General features: G+C 36.1%; 1 protein-coding gene across 1 annotated transcript in view; it reads left to right on the forward strand.

Annotated features, from left to right (window-relative positions):
• Window positions 1–20,922, forward strand: part of HIBCH (3-hydroxyisobutyryl-CoA hydrolase) — a 51,689-nt gene that overhangs the window by 22,658 nt on the left and 8,109 nt on the right. Inside the window, exons 7-11 of the mRNA XM_035899119.1 lie at window positions 5,844–5,922; window positions 11,683–11,828; window positions 12,738–12,824; window positions 14,732–14,790; window positions 15,428–15,509. Of these exons, the coding sequence (XP_035755012.1) occupies window positions 5,844–5,922; window positions 11,683–11,828; window positions 12,738–12,824; window positions 14,732–14,790; window positions 15,428–15,509 (453 nt within the window). The remainder of the gene's footprint in view (window positions 1–5,843; window positions 5,923–11,682; window positions 11,829–12,737; window positions 12,825–14,731; window positions 14,791–15,427; window positions 15,510–20,922) is intronic.

Below are 20,922 nucleotides of genomic sequence, written 5' to 3' on the forward strand. Positions count from 1 at the left end.
AGTTTTGTAGGCTTCCTAAATGTGAGTCTTAGAAAGTAATATACAGTAGTGAAAAAGAAACAAGGAAAACATTCTTAATTCTGGAAATAAGTTATTTCAGAAAATTCTGAGTAATCAGAATGAACTCTTGGTAGAAGTTTTTATATGTGTCATGGTTGTCGAGCCGCAGTGTCTGTAGGCCAGACTGGACCATGAGACCAAACTGTTCAACCTGCTGCTTTTTGCCTTGGAGAAGCCAACGGACATTGAAAGAGAGGACATGAAATTGCAGTCAATCCCTGCTGCCGGGGCATGTATTTAACTGCCAACACAGCTTCTGTATGGCCCACCAGGTGGGATTGCAACACTAGTTTGGGTGCTCACCATCAGAAGACAGGATTAGTCTCTGCAGATCATGCAGGGGAAAAAAATATGGCTATTGCAGATAACTATCATAATAAAAATGTTTTGAAATCATTGGTAAGTTTTGGCTGGTGGTAGAAAAATCAAACCAGAGCTTTTAAAAATTCAGTCTAAATTCCGCTGATAAAAGACACTCATTGTAGCAGCATTGGTGCACAGAATGGCCTATGCTTTTTTGTCAAGTTCTGCTGTAAGAAAAACCTGACCTAAATGATTACTATGAATATAGTTTGGTCATATTTGTTTAAATAATTAAGAGTCAGGAGAACAAGTAACACTAGTAGTTCATCATATCAGATACTCAGATTTATTTATTCTTTTTTAACCTTATATTTGAATCTATGGTGAAGATACAAGTATACTTTTGAAAACACGTGACTGGAATGGGCTGTGTCACTGGTTTGTAATACAAAGCATCAGAGTACTCATCAAATATAGGCCATTAATCCCAGCACAAGCTTTCTTGCATTTTTGACACTGGGCTCTAAGGAGAATACTTAAGAGTGGAACTTCAGATATTATTACAGATAATATATCTCCAGTCAGCTTCTTATGCTTCTGTATGTCTCTAGAAATTTGGGCTGAGGATCTCTAATGCATAATGAGTTTGTGGAAATTAATATTTTATATTTAAATTATATTACATTATTTTTTTATGTTTCAAGATACCACACTAAATGTTTGAAAAGTTCACAAAAAGCACTATTTTTAGTGTTTTTTAAATACTTGTTGATTTATATGTCATCAACCAAAGAAAACTATATTCTTAGTCCAGATTGATCTGTTATGCTGTGTTGCTCTGGTTCACTAAGTCATATTGTCTGTTAGTGTCTACAGATAAAAATGGATTATACTCTTTGTAGTGGTCCATAACATTAATGATGAACGAAGATTAATTTTGATTCAGTTTAAGATTTGCTGTGTCTGGATGCAGGGGGTAAAGCTCTTAAATCAGTGATTTTTGATCTAACATAGCTGTAATTCCTGCTACTTCTTGAATCAATTCCATTCGTTTAATTTGCCAGCTAATGCTTTTGAAAACATTTTTGCTCCACCTTGGCTATTTTTACACATCTGTATTCAGATATATTTGCCCTTTGTCGTGTTATGCTTAGTTTGTTTGTGGATTGCCACATTTCTTTTGTGATTCTAGCCCTACCAGGGACTGTATTCTCATGCAGTTAAAAATGAGTGTAATCATTGGATGTGAGCTGTTGCAACAGGACTTTCACTGCAGACAACATTAATATCAGTATTATCATAAAATTGTTTGCTTGAACAGCTAAAAATTCTTTATCAGGCCAGTGAAGATGGTACAAGCAACATTCCTGAAAGCCTTTTCTATTTGTATTTCTTTCCTAGGCAGTGATTCCTTTACAGTCTGAGTTAGGTTATTTAGTAAATAGACAAGTGTGATTTATGGTTTTGCTGTGACACAGATCTTCTTTTCTGTCTGTGAATAGATGTTTACACATGTCATTCAGGAAGGGCATATTTATTTTGCTCTGTATGGTTCTCTGTTGTGATGGCCCTCAATTTCATAATAACTTCCCTAGATGTGATGAGTTGTCTGATTTACTAATATGGGTCATTCTCAATTTAAGATAACACACCCTCCCAGCTACAACTCAACTTTTAAGATTTATAGTAGCTGTATTCCATTTCTCCATCTATCAGTAATTTTCACCTTGTTTTTCATTAGAAAAATACTTTTAATACAGTTCTATATTCATCATGAGAAAAAAAATGGAAATCAATGATAATTTTTTTCTACACCGTTGCCTAATGACTTTTGAAATGTGCCATTGAGTAGGAAATCATGTGTAGGGGAAATAAAATTCAAACACTCTACTGGCTTTTTCAGAAGCTTGTTGATGAATTCAGACCAAACTGCCTATAATAGTATGTGCCTCCTTGAAGTAGGCTGAGTCTAATAGTTGAGTTGTAACACACTGTTTTTAAGATTAATATCTTAATATCCATGTAGTAATAAATCTGTGATTTGTAACCAAACACTTTCATAACCAATCGATCTCCAGTAATACATTGTCAGACCACCATTTCTGCTGGTTTATATGTTTTTGATTAATTCATATATAAACCCTGCAGAAAGCTTGTTCAAATTGATTGCTTGTTAATTTCTTTACTCCTTAATTTCTAGTCTCATTCTTCAAGTAGCCTTTACAAAATTCAAACATTCAGCTGTTAGTGGAAAAAAAAAAACCTTTCATGCCAGTATTAAGATAAACTATCTGGTTTAAAAAACAAGCCTGATTCACCACAGGAATTTATTATCTTGGAAAAGTCTGAAGGAAGACATGAGTTTCAGTATATGTTTGAAAGGTAGGAGTCTTGGCACCACAGGATATAGTGTGTTTTAATAAAGACATTATACTGTCAGGACTTGTATGTGTAAATGCTGGGACTATTTGGTGAAGTGGACACAGCCCAACTGCAGATATCTTAACAGTGTGAATAGATAGATTTAAAAAAAACAGTTACATTTAAAAAAAAAACAAACCAACCAACAAAATCCAGAGGTGGAGGAGGAATGCATTTAGACTTCTGACTGGAAGAGTTTGTTCTTTACACAGGATACTATTAAAATAATAAGCATCTGTCCTCTGTGTTAAATGGAGAAGGTTAAACACATACAGTAAATGTGTTAAAATAATCATTTGGGAAGTTGCAAATAAACATACAAAAGCACATGATCACCAGTTTAATAAATTACTGGGATTTGTACCTTCTAAGCATTAACTCATTTTTCTCTCCTAATTTTATCTTAATGTTGGATTATTTAGAAATTATCTTCAAAGAAGTAAGGACATATTTTCACCATTTTCTTTAAAATGGATAAAAAGAAAATACAGTTTCAGTCTTCTGAATATACATCTGAAATTAAGCTCTTATCTATACTACAAAACTTGAAGGCTATCTAGAAAACAAATCCAATTATGGCTTAAGCACTTGAGAAAGTGAAATCTGATTTAATTACTTCTTTCAAAAGAAAATTACCTCTTTCAACTTCTTATTACTAAAACTCTATAGTTATTTTTGTCCATATAAAAAAAGAGAAGCTCTCTTCATGGAGTTCACCCTCTAGTCCTTGTTACTTTAATACTCAAGCTGAAAATCTGAGTCCTTATACAAACTTATGATTGTCTAGAAAATAAGCCAGAAAAAATGCTTTATGTTAGATAGTATTTGTATTCCTAGCCATGGGATTAGAAAAAATCAATTTAAGCCTTAGAAAGAGCAAAATGGGCATGATTTAAATTTTATTATCTTTATAAAAAGGTCATCATTATTGCTGAACATGCATGAAAATAAAAGAAGAAATATTGTGCTTTCTCTTGCTGTAGGAAAGGCTTTACCCAATGTGGTGAAAATATGCTGTTATGACATAAAAAAGTTGGAAGTGATGAAGTCACATTTCCACTTCATTTAAGAATTCTAGAGCTGTTTTAGAAGCGAATGTAGCTTTACATGTAGCTTTGCATTTGAGAGAGAACTAAATACAGGGCCATTGCCCTTGCTGCTGCTCAGATGAGATCTACAGCCTATGACCAGTCCTTGACTGAAAGGGCTGAAAGACAGATAAGGGATGAGACGTAAGATTGTACCCTATGCAAATAAGTTTCAGATATTTGCTCAAATCCCATTTGCCTCCTTGAAACAGCAGTACTTCACGTGTATAGATTTGGCTTGGTCTGTGGGTATAAAATCAAGTATGATAACCAGTTACCTTAGGTGTCCATTTCTCAGGAAATTAGACTGGAATCTTAAAAACTTCACGCACCTATATTAAAACCCAAGACTGGCAGGTACTCATTTTACAGACAAAACTCTAAGATATTTTCAAATTTAGTCATGTATCACCCTAATGGAATAAGCAGTGACAATTAATTTCTTGCTGGGCAAAATTGTGAGAGGCCAGGAAAGAATGCATGAGAATGGTGTCAGGAAACAGATGTAATTTTTATTAAATTGAGATAACTTTTTAGAATTTTAATGTAAAACCCACCCAAAGATTCCTGTAGATAAGTGAACTGAAAAGATGTTCTGCTATGTTCTACTCTCTCCTTAAAAGTCTATCAGATAGATAATGCTGGTCCAAGCAAGTATCACCCAATTAATCCCACTGTTTTTGATGAAAAGTATGAAATACTGTGAAGACATTTGTGAAGACTAGTAGCCTTAGTTGGGTAAAGTGCCATTTTTCTAGTGTCTAAACAATTAGAAATGTTACTTAAAAATCTGTTACATCTTCATTAGACACTGACTTCTTTTGGCCAATGATATTTAAGAGATCTTAGTTTTAAAAGAAAAATTGGATGCATGGGAGGACTAAGCAAAGGGCAATTTAACAGTGAGTAAAGGAAGTAAATTGAAACAGTGGAAGGGAAGAGAGAAGATATTTGTATGAAGAAGCTTCTTGTGAAATATTCGGTAGAGGGTTTTGTCTCCAGATAGGATCTAACATACATTTCTATTGACATATATCATGTAGATAAGCTTTGAGAAGTGAGACTTACACAGGTGTTGTGGTTGTGCCCAGTAATTCAAATATCCTTGGATCACTTTAAATATTGCTAAATAATAGTAATTTTACCAGATAACCGTTTCTCTTTAAGATTGTCAGTTTGCCCATTGAACATGTCTCCAAATTCAATTAATACTGTGTGAACTGAAAATGTATTTTTTGGGGGGGCCTTGCTGCTGCTCACTGTCTAAATCAGAAAATATGTGATAGACAATGCCAGGAGGTCTTCTGCTCCTGAGGGAATTGTCTTATCAGGAAGGACTGCTAGAGAAGAGGGTTAGATACTTAGAAACGTGAATTCTATTTCTGACTTGGAGAACAAAAGTCCCCAGGTTAAATAAGTGAATTTCTAACCACATATTTCAAATTTTAATCAATAATGCTGAAGTTTTTTCCTGCTTAAAATACTTTTGTATTGATAAAGTAGGTAATTATCACATTAAAAGAATAGTTAATTATTATTTGTTTTAAAAGTGTTATAATTACAACTCTGTGCAATTCATGTGTATTCCAAAAGTATTGGCATTTTTTTGTTGGTCATTTGAAGCATGTGCAAAAATAATACATGGGGTAACATTAGCAAAAGGATGTCAACTCCCTTAGCAGTCCAATGGAGAAAATGGGGTCACTCATTTCTGTTGTTGCTGTCACTCGTGGGTTTTTGAAGTTAATCTCTGTATGAGTCATCAATCTTTCAAAGCATATAATGCTATTTCAGCCAAATCATAAAGATAATATGATGCTTTATTAATGTTTGAACCATAAAAGGCCTTGAGATGTGCATGGTAAATCTAATATTACTTAATTGTAGAGCAAAGCAAGAGGTGTGTTACGGTTATGATTATTTTTACTGGTAATTTTATAACTGTGTCCTTTGCTTGTGCTCCATGCTTAGGGAGTTGGACTGTCAGTCCATGGACATTTCCGAGTTGCTACAGAAAAGACACTTTTTGCAATGCCAGAAACAGCAATAGGTAAGTATTTTAACAGCTTATCGCATGTTAATGTGTTTAAAGTGACACTGTTTGTGTAATCAGGATTAATTGTCTTTGACTGAAAGCAGAGGAGGTAATGAAAGAATTTTAAAAAGGAGCTGGAGATGACCATACATGGAAAGTTTTTTTCTGTTAAATTAATAGACACTTATCTGTATTCTGGGAGGTTGGCCATTGAGGTTCTTTACCTAGGGTTTACTGTTTAGACTGACACAAAGACTGTCAGGATACAAGTTTTTAAAAATGGAAGTAGATTTGAGTCTTTGCTCCAGATGTAGGCAGATAAAGCCTGAAGATCCCAGTGCAAGCGTGTCAACTTTACATTTGGATGCTGTACTACAGATGCAATGTTAATGAGACAGATGTTGAAATTCCAGCTTTTCTTGTAGATTATTAATATAGACCCATTGCAGTTGTGTGCAGATTGTGTGCAGGCGAGATCACAGTGTTGTCTTTTTTTTTTTTTCTTAAACAGCAATGTATACCTTGTGTTTTCTAATGTTTGATCCTACAGCTTCTTTGTCAACTTTGACATGTACAAAAGAAAATGTTGCATCTCAGAGCTATATGAAGGTGGTGGTATGGATCAAGAAAAGTCAGTCAAATTAAAGTGAACTCTCCTGTGAAATCATTCACACTTCCTGTCAAGACAATCCTGGCACCAACAGGGTATCCACACTGAACCTATAGTTGTCTGGCATATATACTCCCATTAATGCTTTCATCAATGTCCAAGTCCCTTCTCCCTGCTTATCAACAGTGTTTATGAAGAGTGCTCAAAACCTATAACCTATGCTGCATTTCTCTCCTGCAAAATTTCTAATTTCTACATCTTTCCAAAGCAAGACAGCTGAAGGATGACTGCAATTGTTCTTATCTTTATGTCCCCAAGCAGGAAAATGAAGCTAGTCTGTAATACACGGTGCTGCTAAATACACATATTCAGAAGAGAGAACCTTATCTGGTGATTAAACAGCTTATATGGCACCAGACACGGTGCTATTAGGTTCAATCTTAGTTTCACCTCAGAGAATTAGTTGTAAGGAGTAGCGACCATTATTTTCTTAAAAGAATTTCCAAATAGTTATGTAATGTTAAAACTAAGAAATAATGTAAAAAAAAAAAAATCAGGACTCAGTTCTGAAAAGAGAATAAAAGTTAAAATATTCTGCTATTGTTGAGAATATTTTAAGTAAAATAATGTCATTACAACTAAAGTTATGGAGATACACGCTTAGCTAATGATTGGATTTTTGTAGTGCCCCATGTTAGTAATGCTTAAAAGGTCTAGCATTTTTCATATTTTTAAATGGTGTCTTAAACATATTATCTGTTGTTTATTGCTATCCAGCCTGTATGAAACGTTTCATCAGGCTTATTCTGAAAAAAGTAAACCCCCCAAATATAAGCAAGCTCATTATCATTTTAACTCCTGAAAAAAATATTAGAGCAATTCCTCCTAGCTGATAAATGTCATGTATTTTTTCTGAACAAATAAGTTTGGATGAGAAAAACAAAAACTATTGCATCCCTCCAGTATTTTTCTCTGTTGAAGGAAAACTTAGTAAACTAAATAGCTCAAGCATTAATACAACACGAATTTGCTAAACTCCTGAAGTTCAGTTGTTGTACAAGAAACCATTTGAAGGAAACAATTTTTTTTTTTTTTTAAAACTGAACAGAGAGGTTCTTTGTCATATAAAATTATCCTATTAATAAAGATACCTCCTTCACTTCTTCAAAGGTAAAGATATGAGTAGTCATATTAACAAAAATTACGTACTTTACATACATTTCTTGTTGACAAGGACTTACTTAAACAAAAATAGACTGTGAAGACATATAATGGAAAAGCTTAGAACTTGCTTAGGAAAGAAAGTAATTAAAACCCTTTTAGGATCAATTTGAAGTAAAACCACTGAAATCTGTTTGGATTTAAGGGCTTAGCTGTTTTGATCTCTGTGGTGTATGTTTAAAATGTCTAGCTGTCTAGATATTGTATTAATTGATTTTTTCATATGTTCACTTATTTCAGTAGGCATTACACCTTTTCTGTGAAAGCAAAACAAAGCATTCATTCAGCTGCTACATTTTCACACAATTATTCTGCATTTATACACCACCATAAATAAAAGGCTATAGATAGATACACCACTTTGCAAATAGAAATAAAAGGCAGCTCTAGATTAAGGAGTTAGAAACTGACATAGATAAGATAAAGCACTGGAAGGCAGCTTAGGTGTAGGAGGGTTTGGAAAAAATAGTGGTGGGAAGAACAAAAGATGAAAATACATTGTAAGAAGTGGGCTTTAAGGTGATGTTATAATAATAGAGGACACTTCCTTGTATATCCCTCTAAGTTTTTAGCTTTCTATAAGTTATTTACTAATAAATCTCCAACCACGTCTGTAAGATAAGGTAGAAATGTAGTAGTGCTACCTTTATCTGATGTTTGGCAACTGCAGAGTTTCACCGTTGGGATTACAGTGAAGCGTGTTGCATCTGTCTCAGAGGACAGACTGCAAGTCAGTGTTACAGGCATAGGCTTTTAGCCTGGTCATCCCAGCAGACATTCAGTTCTTCTCTTATTTAAGTAGGGATTTCAGAAATAATTGGTAAATGCTATCAAAAGGGGAAAAAAAAATATCAAGTACATAGACTGTGTTAAGAGAAAGCCAGTAGCAAGCAGAAACATGTGGGAAGCATTATTGAGAGAATTAAAAGGAATATGTAAAACAGGGACAAGAGGAGTAAAATTGTAAGAAGAAAGGAAGACAGGGACCTTGAAAAAGATACAGTAGAAGCTATAGCAGGCTACATTTATGCAACCAAGTAGGTTTAAAGTGGGTTAGTTACACCCTTGCTAACCCTGATTGTAAATTCCGTAATAATTAAGGAAACCTTCATTCAGTTTAGTTTTATCTGCCTCTAAAGCAACTTAAGCTAATCAACTTCACAGTTTCTTTAGAACTAATTTCCCTGTGTATAGCCATGTGGAAGGGCCCTATAGATCCAAATAGGAAGGTGGCTTTTCCTCTGGAAACTTACTGGAACATGGGGAGAATAGTACTTCAGCATCAGTATTTTAATTACAGCAAAGAGGAAAAGGTTACTGCTGTTGCAGTCCTGGTGGATGGGAAGAATAATGTAATTGCCTTTTTGCTTTGGAGGACATTTGTAAGAGAAGTTTCATTTTGAAATGAGGGATTTTTTTGCACTAGTAGGATACCCAAGGGGAGACAGATGACTAGAAACATAAAACTAAATGACAGTCTTGGCATCAACATTATAGATATGATAGCTCAGACTGAGAAGGTAAAATGCAGAGTAGACTATTCAGAATGCGAGTACACATGAAAAAGAAGGTAAGTGATGAATTGGGGTTAAATACAGCTTAGGGCTTTTAAAGGATGCAAACAAGACGTTCAGCATTTTAGTAGAAGAGCTATATGTTGCGGATGGAGTGAGAGGGAGGCAAAAACAATGTGGTTTATTGGTGTAAAACAGTGAGTTAACAAAGTTCAGTGGTAACTGCGACAATAGTTTGAGATTCGATGGCAAGGTACACTTTGTTATTTACTGCACAGAGGACAGGGTCAGACAAAACTGTCAGGGGGACCCTCCCGTTGAGTCATGAGGTTCAGAAAAGATCCCCTTGCTTTCTAAACTCCCTCAGAGAGGACTCTAGGTGCGGCTGGATCCAATCCTAGTCCCAGACTCGGTCAACGGTTTATGTCTAAAGGATTATACATGCGCAATTAATCCTTTATGTCACTTAGCTAAGATTTCCAAGGGAGCATGCTGTTAGTCACTTACCGAGAATCTGTCGTGGTAAGGAATCTCTCAACCTCGAGGAGTAACCTTGAGAGGCGTCCCTGCTCAAGGGGAGATCTTGGCGTGCAGCCCACTGCCGTGCAGGAGAGCTCCAAGGGCTCTTGGGCTGCTCACTATTTATGGGGGTAAGGTAATTGGCTCATAGTCATATTTGCATACTGACCACTGTGCTTAGATGGGCACATTCCACAACAGCCCTTGGCTATTGTGTTGTTATCTGTCTCCCCCACATGCAGTGGGTGCATCCTTCAGGACCAGACACAAACCAGATGCATCTATCACCACGGCCACAGGTGGTTATCACTGGAAAGAGGTCAAAGGAGGGGGAGTCAGAGACGAGGGGGGAGCACACCGCCACACTATATGTCTCAGTGGCCTGTGGGATGAGGAATAAATCAGTTAATGGCAACATGCACATCAGTGGGAATGGGAATAGAATGCTACAACTATAACTGATAGGAAGTGGCTACTAAAACCAGCTTTGTGTTAGAGGCAGCCTACTGGAAGAAGCCTAGAGGCCAAACTAAGGCAAGACCAAGAGGGAATCAGAGGAGAAGCTGAGAGGTGTGTGAGAACATAAAGCAGTGATGGACTTTAAGGGTCATTGAGAAGAGCGAGAAACACTGAAGAGAAGCTGTCTGAAAGAAACATCCCCTTGATTCCATCCAAGGGGGAGGAATATTCAGGGACCACTAATTTCCCACATTTTAAAATATTTGTAATAGCATCTTCCTGCAATACATACATTGACTCTTTTGTGACTGCAAGCAATTACTTGTGAGAAATTGCCACCTTCTATCAGAACCCCATTTAAACTCCTTATGTACATCTTAAACTTCCCAGTTAATAGCTCTGCTTTGGCAAGTGTTTTCTGAGTTTATTATTGCTCATTGTATTCTTCTAAATTTATTTTCACGTTTAATTTATTCTCTCAAAGTGAAAAAACCCCAACACCATATCTTTAATTTCTTCAAAAGGCTTTCAGTTTCATGAATGCACTGTTAATGATTATTTCGAAGTAGTAACTGGACACTGCTTCTTTCCATTTTGATTTCTGAGATTGATACAGCTAAGCTTAAGTTTTCTTAAGTTTATGCTAAAAGTTACAAGAAGTGTTTGAATTTATTTTGTAGGCGATTATATAACAGAATAACGTAGATATTGACAAAGTGATATTTTAAATATTTAAACTTTGATACAAGTAGTCGTATATTTTTCAATTACAACTTTTAAAAGTCTTTTAAAATTTATTCAAAGCTTTGAATTTTTTTTAAAAATAATGTAAGACAGTCAGTAAGCTGGAAAGTTTTATTATTTTTTGAGATTGCAGGTTAGTCATAGTCCTGTCAAAGAGCCAGGTATTAGATCAGCATCTTGTACCTCCACCTTCAGGAAGACCCTGGCAATATTGTTGATCTATTAACAAATTCTCAGCCCCAAAATTTGTTCAGACTTAGCTGTGCAAGAGGCACTTCATCATCATTTGGTATTTTTACCGTAATAAAAGATTTCAGAGAAAAAGCAGCATCCAGTTTGAGTTTGCACAAATTATTTCACAATTCTTCATGTCACTTTGGTTTTTTGCTGAGAGCATGCTTGATTCTTCAGGCATCTAAAAATGTCTCAAGTTGTTGGCAACTAGAATAAACGCCATTGTTTGATATATGTTTTTAAGTTATGTGCCAGTGGAAAGGATACACTTTGGAAGGTGCTCAAGAGCTTGCTTTTAGGAAGGGTTTTGATGTCAGAGGAAGGTCAAACCAAGTCAAGGAGAAACTTGGGCAAGAGAGCGATGCCTAAGTCAGGGAGATGAAAGTGAGACAAGAAGAAATAGCTACTAAGTTACATGCATGATTAGGACAAGTTCTCCCTTCATGTTCTATTGGTTTCTTTTGTTTATTACAGGCCTTTTTCCTGACGTAGGTGGAGGGTATTTCTTGCCAAGACTACCAGGAAAGATTGGCTATTACCTTGGACTAACAGGATTTAGGCTGAAAGGAAGAGATGTACTAAAAGCTGGCATCGCTACACATTTTGTAGACTCCGAAAAGGTAAGCTGCTAACCAGTGCTAGCAAGGGCACAGCCTACAATCATAATGACAAGTTTGAGTTGTGTAGCACACCAATATACTTTTATGAACTTGAGTGTATGCAGAGGCACAATTATATTAGCTGGCCATGCGCTGTGAATGGGGATCATAAGATGCTCTCAAGCTGTCATTGTAACACCTGCCAGCTAGTGACAGCTTTGCTTGGAAGAGAGAGCAAATGTTGCTGTCTTCATGATTCTACTGTTGATGGGCATGATTTACTGAGCATAATGGAAGTTGCTTGAAAAACTGTACAATTTAGACAACAGTGTCTGAAATTAGAGATTATTTATACAACTGCAAAATTGTTAATCTAATCTAGGTTACACCCCATTAACATGCCTTTTTATCAGTCATCTTAATAGATATCCCATTTATTTCTTACAGAGGCTGTAAGAAAGTGTAAGGATTAGTATATTTGATAAAGTCAGAGTCATGATGTTCCAGTAACTTGCATGGACATAAGTGAAGGAGAAACAATGACTTGCCTTCCTTCTCTGTGTGAAGACCCATGGGGAGCTGGTTAGATGCTATTTTGAGCACAGCATGGTTGCCAGGCTCCTGCTCTTTCCTCTGAGACTGTTGTAGGCTGGCTTTACCTGCTTCAGCTGTAGCACTGCACTGGGGGTCTGCTTGGGAAGCAGAGTTCTTTGCTGATCACTGCAGACATAAATAAATCCAGATGTTTCAACACTGAAAAGTGAACTCTGGCTCCTTGTATTGTTTACTTGGTACCTCTAAGATCTTCCTGAAGGTTGGGTGGTGGTGGTGGTTTATATACATATCTACTACATAGTACTATTACCATAGCAGTAATGATCCAAGTACATTTTGCTTTACTTACTTTTAATTAATTCTTATTTTTAATAGCTGCCTGCCTTAGAGAAAGACTTGATAGCACTGAAATCTCCTTCAAGAGAAAATGTTGCAGAGTTACTGAACTCTTACCATGTGAAGGTAATTTGATCAGTTACTGAAATCAAGCAGAACTGTTAAAGATATGGAAATACAAATTCTTTTTTATCCATGCTACTGATCATTTGTTTTATCATTAAACAATAACAGGTTTCCAAACGCTTTGCACTCTATAAAATACCAATTTGTAACACTAATGCCTACAGTGGTTGAAATTAAAATCTGAAAGTCTTTCTTCACTTTTTATTCATTTTGGATACCGCTCAAATTACTATTGCAAATCAGCTCTCTCTTTCTATGTGTGTATGTAAGTTTCAAGCCAGTAGCATGATGATGCAGAACATACATTGCTGCTTAATTTTTCCCCTGTTATTTTTGGATTTCTGGCATGCTTTGCAGAAGGCAAAACAGATAGCCACTAGCAGACTGGGAGTTGTACAAGATGGCAAGTGCAATCTGGGGAGTTAGCATGAAATTCAGGGATTCTGACAAACACAAACAACAGGGGTAGAACTACTGGTCTGGTCCAGAGGCTGCAGAAGTGATAGTGCCAATTATCAAATGTTACGCTGCTCACTTGGACATAGATGTTCTATTTCTATCCCAGAAACTTTTTCTTTTTATTGACCTGAAGAAATATTTTGCTATTTGATGTAAATTTTAGCATTACTTTGATGCAGACCATCTGCAGTCCAGATTTGAAGCCCAAATTCAAAGGCTCTAGTGCTTCCTTTAATTTCTCAAATATATGTTTGTAACCTTGAGATAATTGAAAGACTGTGAATAAGTACAGCAGTTATCAATAGGGTTAGTATTAGCAGAGTGCAGATATATTAGGGGGAGAAAGGTGCTGTTTTCCTAGTGGACAAACCCATAGTTCTCTGTTGTGGTTTTGGAACTGAATGTAACTATATTGATAATACATAATTAGTATTTGTATTAGCTCCATGTAACTATGGGCATGAAAACAAAAGGTTTGGGCTTTACAACCAGTTTATTCAGTGGCTATTTTAGCTATTTTGATGTGCATTATAATTTTATTTCAAAAGAAAGGAAACTTCTGGAGTCAAATCAGGATTCAATGTATTCAGTCAATCTGAATATTACTCCCCAGTTGTTTGGCTCTAAAATGAGTAGTGTCTACTCTTGTTGTTTCTGTTTTGGAATTACTAGGTTCATATATAAAGATTAATTGAAAAAATAAATGGGATAAACTAATTTATATAGCAGTACTGATTATTTTGACAAAATAGAAGGGTATGAAATAGTGATTATATGTTGCAGTATACTGCTTTACAAGATGACATTGAATGGAAAAAGAAGCTGTGTATTTTTAGTTATCTGAGCTGAAATGACAGGGAACCTTTCTCAGCTTCAGCTGCTGTTACTGGAACATCTGCTTATGTCCTAAACCCCTTAATGCCAGAAGATCTGAAACATTTGACAGCCTTTCCACGTAAGGCCACCAGATCTTTTACACTCTAATTGTCCAAATGAAATTTTGTAAAGTGACAGAGGAGAAGCTAAGGGAGAGAAATGTGCTTTTTTTGGTCTTTTTAAATATATATGCCTGTATATTTTTTAAGAAAATAAAATTTTTTTTAAACATTCTCGGGGTTTTGAGTAGATTTATCTACACTGGCTTTCTCTGTGTATTTGATAGAAATGTATTGATTACTTGTGTACAAGATAACCACTCAAATATGCATACATAGTAGCTCAGAGCAAGCACTGCATTATGTGGTGACATCTTTAACATTCACAAGATAAAGTGACAAGTTCATTTATACACACTGCAAAATTGTAGTTCATTAAGAATGTCAATGTCTTATGAATATTAAATGTTCATTTATGATATTTCTGTAACACAAGTAATTGAAATATTTCAGTACTGATAAGCTTTTCAGCCTAAAATAACAAAGTAAAATATGTATTTGCTTTTTAAATAGAGCAAAGTTGATCAAGAAAAGGTGTTTGTACTTGATGAACATATGGAGAAGATTAACAGGTATTCAGCAATCTTTCTTCCTTTTTATTCTTTTGGATAGAGAACATGAAGTTAAATCCAGTAACAGTATCAGTGTTCCACAGATAAGGTGATGGAAATTACATTCAAGTTAGTTATTTAAACCCTTTTGTCTTTAGGGAGCTTTATCTGAAGCTTCTTAAGTATTTCACTCATCAGTATTTTAAATACTTGAGCATATTTGCCCAATTCATACACCTTTATATTAAGCAACTACCCTATGGTATATTAGAATGAACATAAAATGATAAGCAGCAGCTAAAACTGGATGGCAGTAACTATGTTTAGAGACAAAAGGTGTTGACGTCAAGCCAGTAGAATGGAGCTGATGGCTGAAGATTTGATGTGTTACAAAAATACAGATAAGACTGATGGTAGTAATTAAAGTTTCTGGATAAATATTAGAGTTAGTAAGTGAGGTTTATTGAAATGCTAGAGATTTGTGAAGGAAGAGGAGATACTTGTCAACTGAGTTACTTAAAACTGAACAACAGCAAACACATTGCTAAGAAAAGCCAAATCAGCTGTTTATGTTCTGTTTAATTTCTGTGTTACTAGTGCATCATAGGGAAGAAGAAGGCTGAAACAGTTCATTTACTTACTAACTTTTTTCTTTTAGTGTTTTTTCAGCAAATAGCATGGAAGAAATTTTTAAAAAATTAAAGCAAGATGGTTCTCCTTTTGCCATTAAGCAGCTAGAGGTAATGTCTTCTATGTTATCATTGTTAGAGATTTTACATTTGGTTCTGTACTTTCTTATTACAGGGCAGACTTTAGACACTTTATTAACATAACTAATACTATGCAACACCAGTAGGACATTGGACTGAAATCCTCAGAATCTCACATATAGTCCTGTGGGATTGTCAGTATTCTACTCGGGCAAGAACATTCCTCTGTAAAACCATACAACGTGAATACCATCATATGTCGCATAAAATTGTAATCTAGCAAAAAAACCCCAAACTCCCTTGCCCTTTTCCCCTCCCCATGATCAGGTGGTTGTTGGTGACAAAGGTTCCTTTAACAGTGTCTTATTTTATTGCCAAGAGTTGGAATAAAACAGTGCCAGTACAACATTGTTTGTTTTCTTCCACTCCAGATCTCATTTGGGTAAACAGCAAGCAATTTTATCATCACAAATTATTTTTTGATCTTTTTAATGCATTTCTGAGTAGTCACAACTCAAAACATGTACACAGTAATACTACATACTTAATATACACTTCAGCCTCAAAAGCAAGAAGCGACTTATATTCATGTAATATAAGTAATATGTGTATTTTCTCCTTTTCCTTTGTAGTATCTGTATTCAGGTGTCTTGTAAAAGTTTGTATTGGACCTATTCAAATATTACTTACAACTGGATAGAACACAAGCATTTCTCCAACAAAAGCTTTGTTTTAACTTTAGTTACAGCTCGCAGAAGAAATCCTGCTCTTGTAATAAAATATTAATCACCTTTAGACTTCCATTTGAGCAGAAGGAATATAATTTTATAATGTAGTATCATTAACATTATGCATCCAGTCCCAGATACACAGATACATTTTTTATTTTAGTTTTTAAAGATTTAACAATTTGTCACTGGAACTCTCAAAGAGCTTTTGGGAAAGGAAGTTTTAAATTCTATTCATGCCAACCAGTATGCCCAATACACTGCAAGAAGTTTAGTGTATGCATTACAAAAGCAAAATTGAATGAAAGGGAAAGCTCATTTTTCCCCACATGCATTCAAGTTTCATTGAATAAAGGAGACAAATGAGCTAGTGCCAGAGTAATAATTTTACATGTTTGTAGACCTCAATTCTACCATAGGCTACCATCATGGTTTTCTTGCAAACTATATAGGCTGTGTGATTCAGTGCTTCACATTTCTCCTATGTTACAGGTGGCAGGGTAAGTATATTAAGGTCTGTTGAGACAGTTTGTTAGCATGTTAATAGCAGTCACTTTTTGGTGGCTCTTATTTCTTTCTAGCTTTGAGTTACAAGGCAGTATTTTATCTGTAGATTTTACAAAGTTTAATATAGTTCTGCAAGGATATTATATTGATTAGTTTCAGTGGAGGTTGAAAACAATAAAGAATTATTTGCATATAGCTTTTCCTAAATTAATTTCATACAATTTTATGGCACTTTAAAACATAATCAGACCTAGTGGAACTTTTTAAAATAGCATATAGCCTTTAAAGGGTGCTTTGTTCAAAATGCAGATTTTACCACAAAAGATGCAAGGAGTCTGGTAACACTTTGTTACTGAAGTATGTTAACTAGATAGTTTGTTTTGCCACGTCTGTTCTAGTTACCCAAACCTGCTCAGCTTGCTTCCTTCATCTGCAGCCTCATAACTCAGATCTCCCCTATTAAAAAAGTTCATGTTCCTTGTTTAGGGGGTACATTTGTTTCATGTTTTTAATTTAGAACTTAAAACTATGTAATCTACTTCAAAGTTATGATTTTTGCAACTGATTTTTTTTTAATTCCTGAACAACAAAAAAAAGAGGCTCTTTTGTTGCTTCTTTGGTTTTCTTATTTCATGTCTTTAGTAGGACTAGCTTTTTTCTTTCATATGATTTGTAAATGAATGACTGTCCTTGGAATTGATAGAAGTTCTTGAACAATTGTCTGTTCTGTCCAAGAGACGAGACTGTATTAATATGAGTTTGTTCAGTCCATACAGGAATTTGTGGGAAAAAAAACACCCCACATTTTCTAGCAGGTGCGAGGCTTATTGGTGTGTACACTACGTAAGTGTCAGACAAGTTTCTAACAGTGGATATTCTGTGCTAAGCAGTAGGATTAAGTGAGCTTGTAGGATCAGATACTTAATTTCTTCTGTGAAAGATCCACAAAACCAAAGAAAGAAAATACATTTGTGGGGGGAAGAAGTCAAAAAGGAATTCAGGTATAAACTTGCACCCTGGCAATTGAGCATTTTACACCACCTACAGACAGAGCACTGGCCTGCTGTCACGTCACTAGGAGGAGCAGAGTTCAAAGAACTGGGTAGAGCAGGGAACACATAGCAAAACCGTGACAGTCTGAGGTTATTGGACATTATCAGTGATAGCAGATTGCTGAATGTGTGTGAACAAGTAGTAAGCACCAAGAGTATGTCCATAGATTATAGTTTCCTGTCACTTGTGAAACCAAGGTTTCACTTTAGTGTCCAGATACAGGAACAACAGCATATTCAGATGATACAGAGACTGTAAAGGATTCAGTAACAGCAATTTTCTTTGTTTCCCTGTATATTTATTAGGATACATATTAGTAAGCTTTGGAATAAGCCCTCGCTGAAAGTCTAATACAAATACCCTAATTGGAGGTACACCTTGGTACATCCACACCTTGGATGTACAGATGCCTTTTAGTGTTAATAAAACAGAACTGCTAGTTCTACAATAATCCAAGTGTGCTGGTGAGCCATGCTAGCCTCAGTATCCTGTTCTGTCCAATCTACAGTACTTCTGCTTTTTACTTTCCAAAGATGCCTGCTTGGCAGGCTTTCATGTATCTGATGCTGAAGTGGTTTGCATGAATAAGAATGTAAAGTTGTTAAAATTCTACTTGAAAATGGCTTCATGATTTAAATCACATTTTGAATCCAGCTGCAAATAGGTAGAAAGCTAGAGTACTAACACACTTTTTGAACTCATAGTAAAATATTTTTTTAAACCTTTTACTTTATAGCATTACTTTGTTTTCAGGATTTACATGAGCCAAAAACGTTTAATCTGAGTGACACTTCTAATTGAATGAAGTAAGCATGTGGGGTCAAAACCTGAAAAGCATCAGATCACAGAATTATAGAATCATTTGGGTTGGAAGGGACCTTTAAAGGTCATCTAGTCCAACCCCCCCTGCAACTGGCAGGGACACCTTCAACTAGATGAGGTTGATCAGAGCCCCATCCAGCCTGACCTTGAATGTTTCCAGTGATGACCTCTGTAGGCAACTTGTTCCATGTTTCACCACCCACATAGTGAAACATTCTTCCTTGTATCTAGTCTAAATCTACCTTCTTTTAGTTTAAAACCATTACCCCTTGTCCTGTCACAACAGGTCCTACTAAAAAGTTTTTCCCCTATCTTTCTTATAAGCCCTCTTTAAGTACTGAAAGGCCTTGGTCTTCACATGATGCTTTCTTACAGCTTTGTTCTGGCAGGACAGTGTACCTTCTGAGCACCGATACTTCATGATTTAATAGCCTTCATTGTTACTTAATGAATTCCAGTGCAGGACACTGCCCAGATGAAGAATTATGAGACACCTTGTCTAGATCTGCCAGTCAGGCAGGGATGCAGACACTAGCTCCTGAAACTTTAAATGGGTATGCAGCGAGTGGGTGAGAGATTACAGGAACAAAGCTGGATGGTATCTTGGTAATGTTGAATTCCAGTAAAGAAGCATTCTGAAACTCTGTTAACAGACCACTAAGAGAGCAATATATCTATTCTAAGCAGCTTTCCTGTGATGCTTTGGCTAGATACTCATATTTTGTCAAAGCTTATCCAGAACCATTGTTCAGTGCAGATGAATAAATGCTTTGGTATCTCAGAAAGTAAGTGAAGGGTGTCTTCATCTATTGCAAGGGAAGTGATACACTGGGCCTCTGGGAGTTTTCTTTTGTTTTAACTTAAAGAAAAAGCCTCCCTCAAGGACCCTCAGCAGCTCAGGTCAGAAATTTTAATGGGCCTTGGAGACAAACTGTGCAGCCACTATGCCAGCTGTTACTCTTGTAAGGGACTCCACTGAGTCAGTGCCACTTAATTCAGCCGCCTTCTGAAAGCATCTTACTGGAATTCGGGTCTATTGCAGATTCAGCTTGTAGCTTTCAGGATCATTATGTTGAAGTCAAGATGATTTCAAAGACACAGGAATGGACATCAAATACTTCAATCAAGACTTCCTTGCATTTTAGTACTCTCCACTTCAGCCTATCCTAGCTGCTTTTCAGGCCTGTTCCCATTCCCTAGCACCGATCCCCTCCTCCTCTTTCTAGAGAGAATTTATATAGATACACTGGTGACTCATTTTTCTGTGATTACACCTACCCATTTTCTGTCCTTATTCCTCTTCCTTCAGCTTGATTTCTGGCAGTGCCTCCTCCACCTCATTGATATGCTAAGATAAGGCAACTGCTGGATGCACTAGACTAGTTAAGAGCTGCGTTCAGTTCTTCCCTATTTCAGTGCTTTCTGTGACCAGAAATAACTTGCCATTACCATTTCACCTAGGAAAGCGTCTGGTTGCACTGTGCTTACCGTTTAACCTGGTCTGAGCAAAGACTTTCTAATCTAGATGACAGAATGTGAAACTCAAAGGAGAAAAGGTCCAGTTCAAAGGTAAAACCAGCAAAGAGCACATTATGGGAAATAAGGGGTCCAGTTAAAAGGTTGCTGTCCATCTGAGACCTATATAGTGATGTAATTAGAGGTATAGCTGGTTTCTTTATCTGCTGAGAGGCAGCTCCTTGTTAGAGAGCTTTACCACAACTCAGGAAACAGTGACAGTTTGAGCCAGCATTAGTTCTTTCTAAACCAGCTTCTCTCTCATGTGGTCAACATGCAAGTAACAGAACTACAGAACCAGTGCTTTTAATGCACAATTGCACAGCCTCCTGCTTGTATAGCAATTGCATGTTTTCCAGCTTAACTAGGCAAAATGGGTCACTGCTGCATCAGATCAGCTGGTGTCTGGAGAGGGATGAAGAGTAATTGGGAGCCAGAAAAAATGTTAATGTTGATGACCTGCCATTTCAGTCTGTGGGTAAGGAGTCTAATGTTAGCAATGAAAATAATGTAAAGAGGCAAATCTTACCATCTGCCACTTTCCAGTAGTGGTAAAAATGTCCTAGTTAACAGGAAATGTCTATTGTACTGTGAATAATACAGAGCTTTTAGTTGGGCTTACAGGGGAAGAAGAGTCTTGTTCAGTGTAAGAAAACAAATATCAGCAACAGTAAGATTTAGCTCCTTTCCCCCACAACCCTGAAAGCTTTAAAGCTCAGTTCTGTTTTCTTAACTAGGTTTTTGTCTTTCTCCCCACCTCTCACAACTGTTTACTGGCATGCTATTAACTGAAGGATAGTCATGAGAGCCAGATTTAC

The sequence above is a fragment of the Egretta garzetta genome, unplaced genomic scaffold (genome assembly GCF_000687185.1).
Source record: "Egretta garzetta isolate BGI_Z169 unplaced genomic scaffold, ASM68718v1 scaffold297, whole genome shotgun sequence".
NCBI classification, from domain to species: domain Eukaryota; kingdom Metazoa; phylum Chordata; class Aves; order Pelecaniformes; family Ardeidae; genus Egretta; species Egretta garzetta.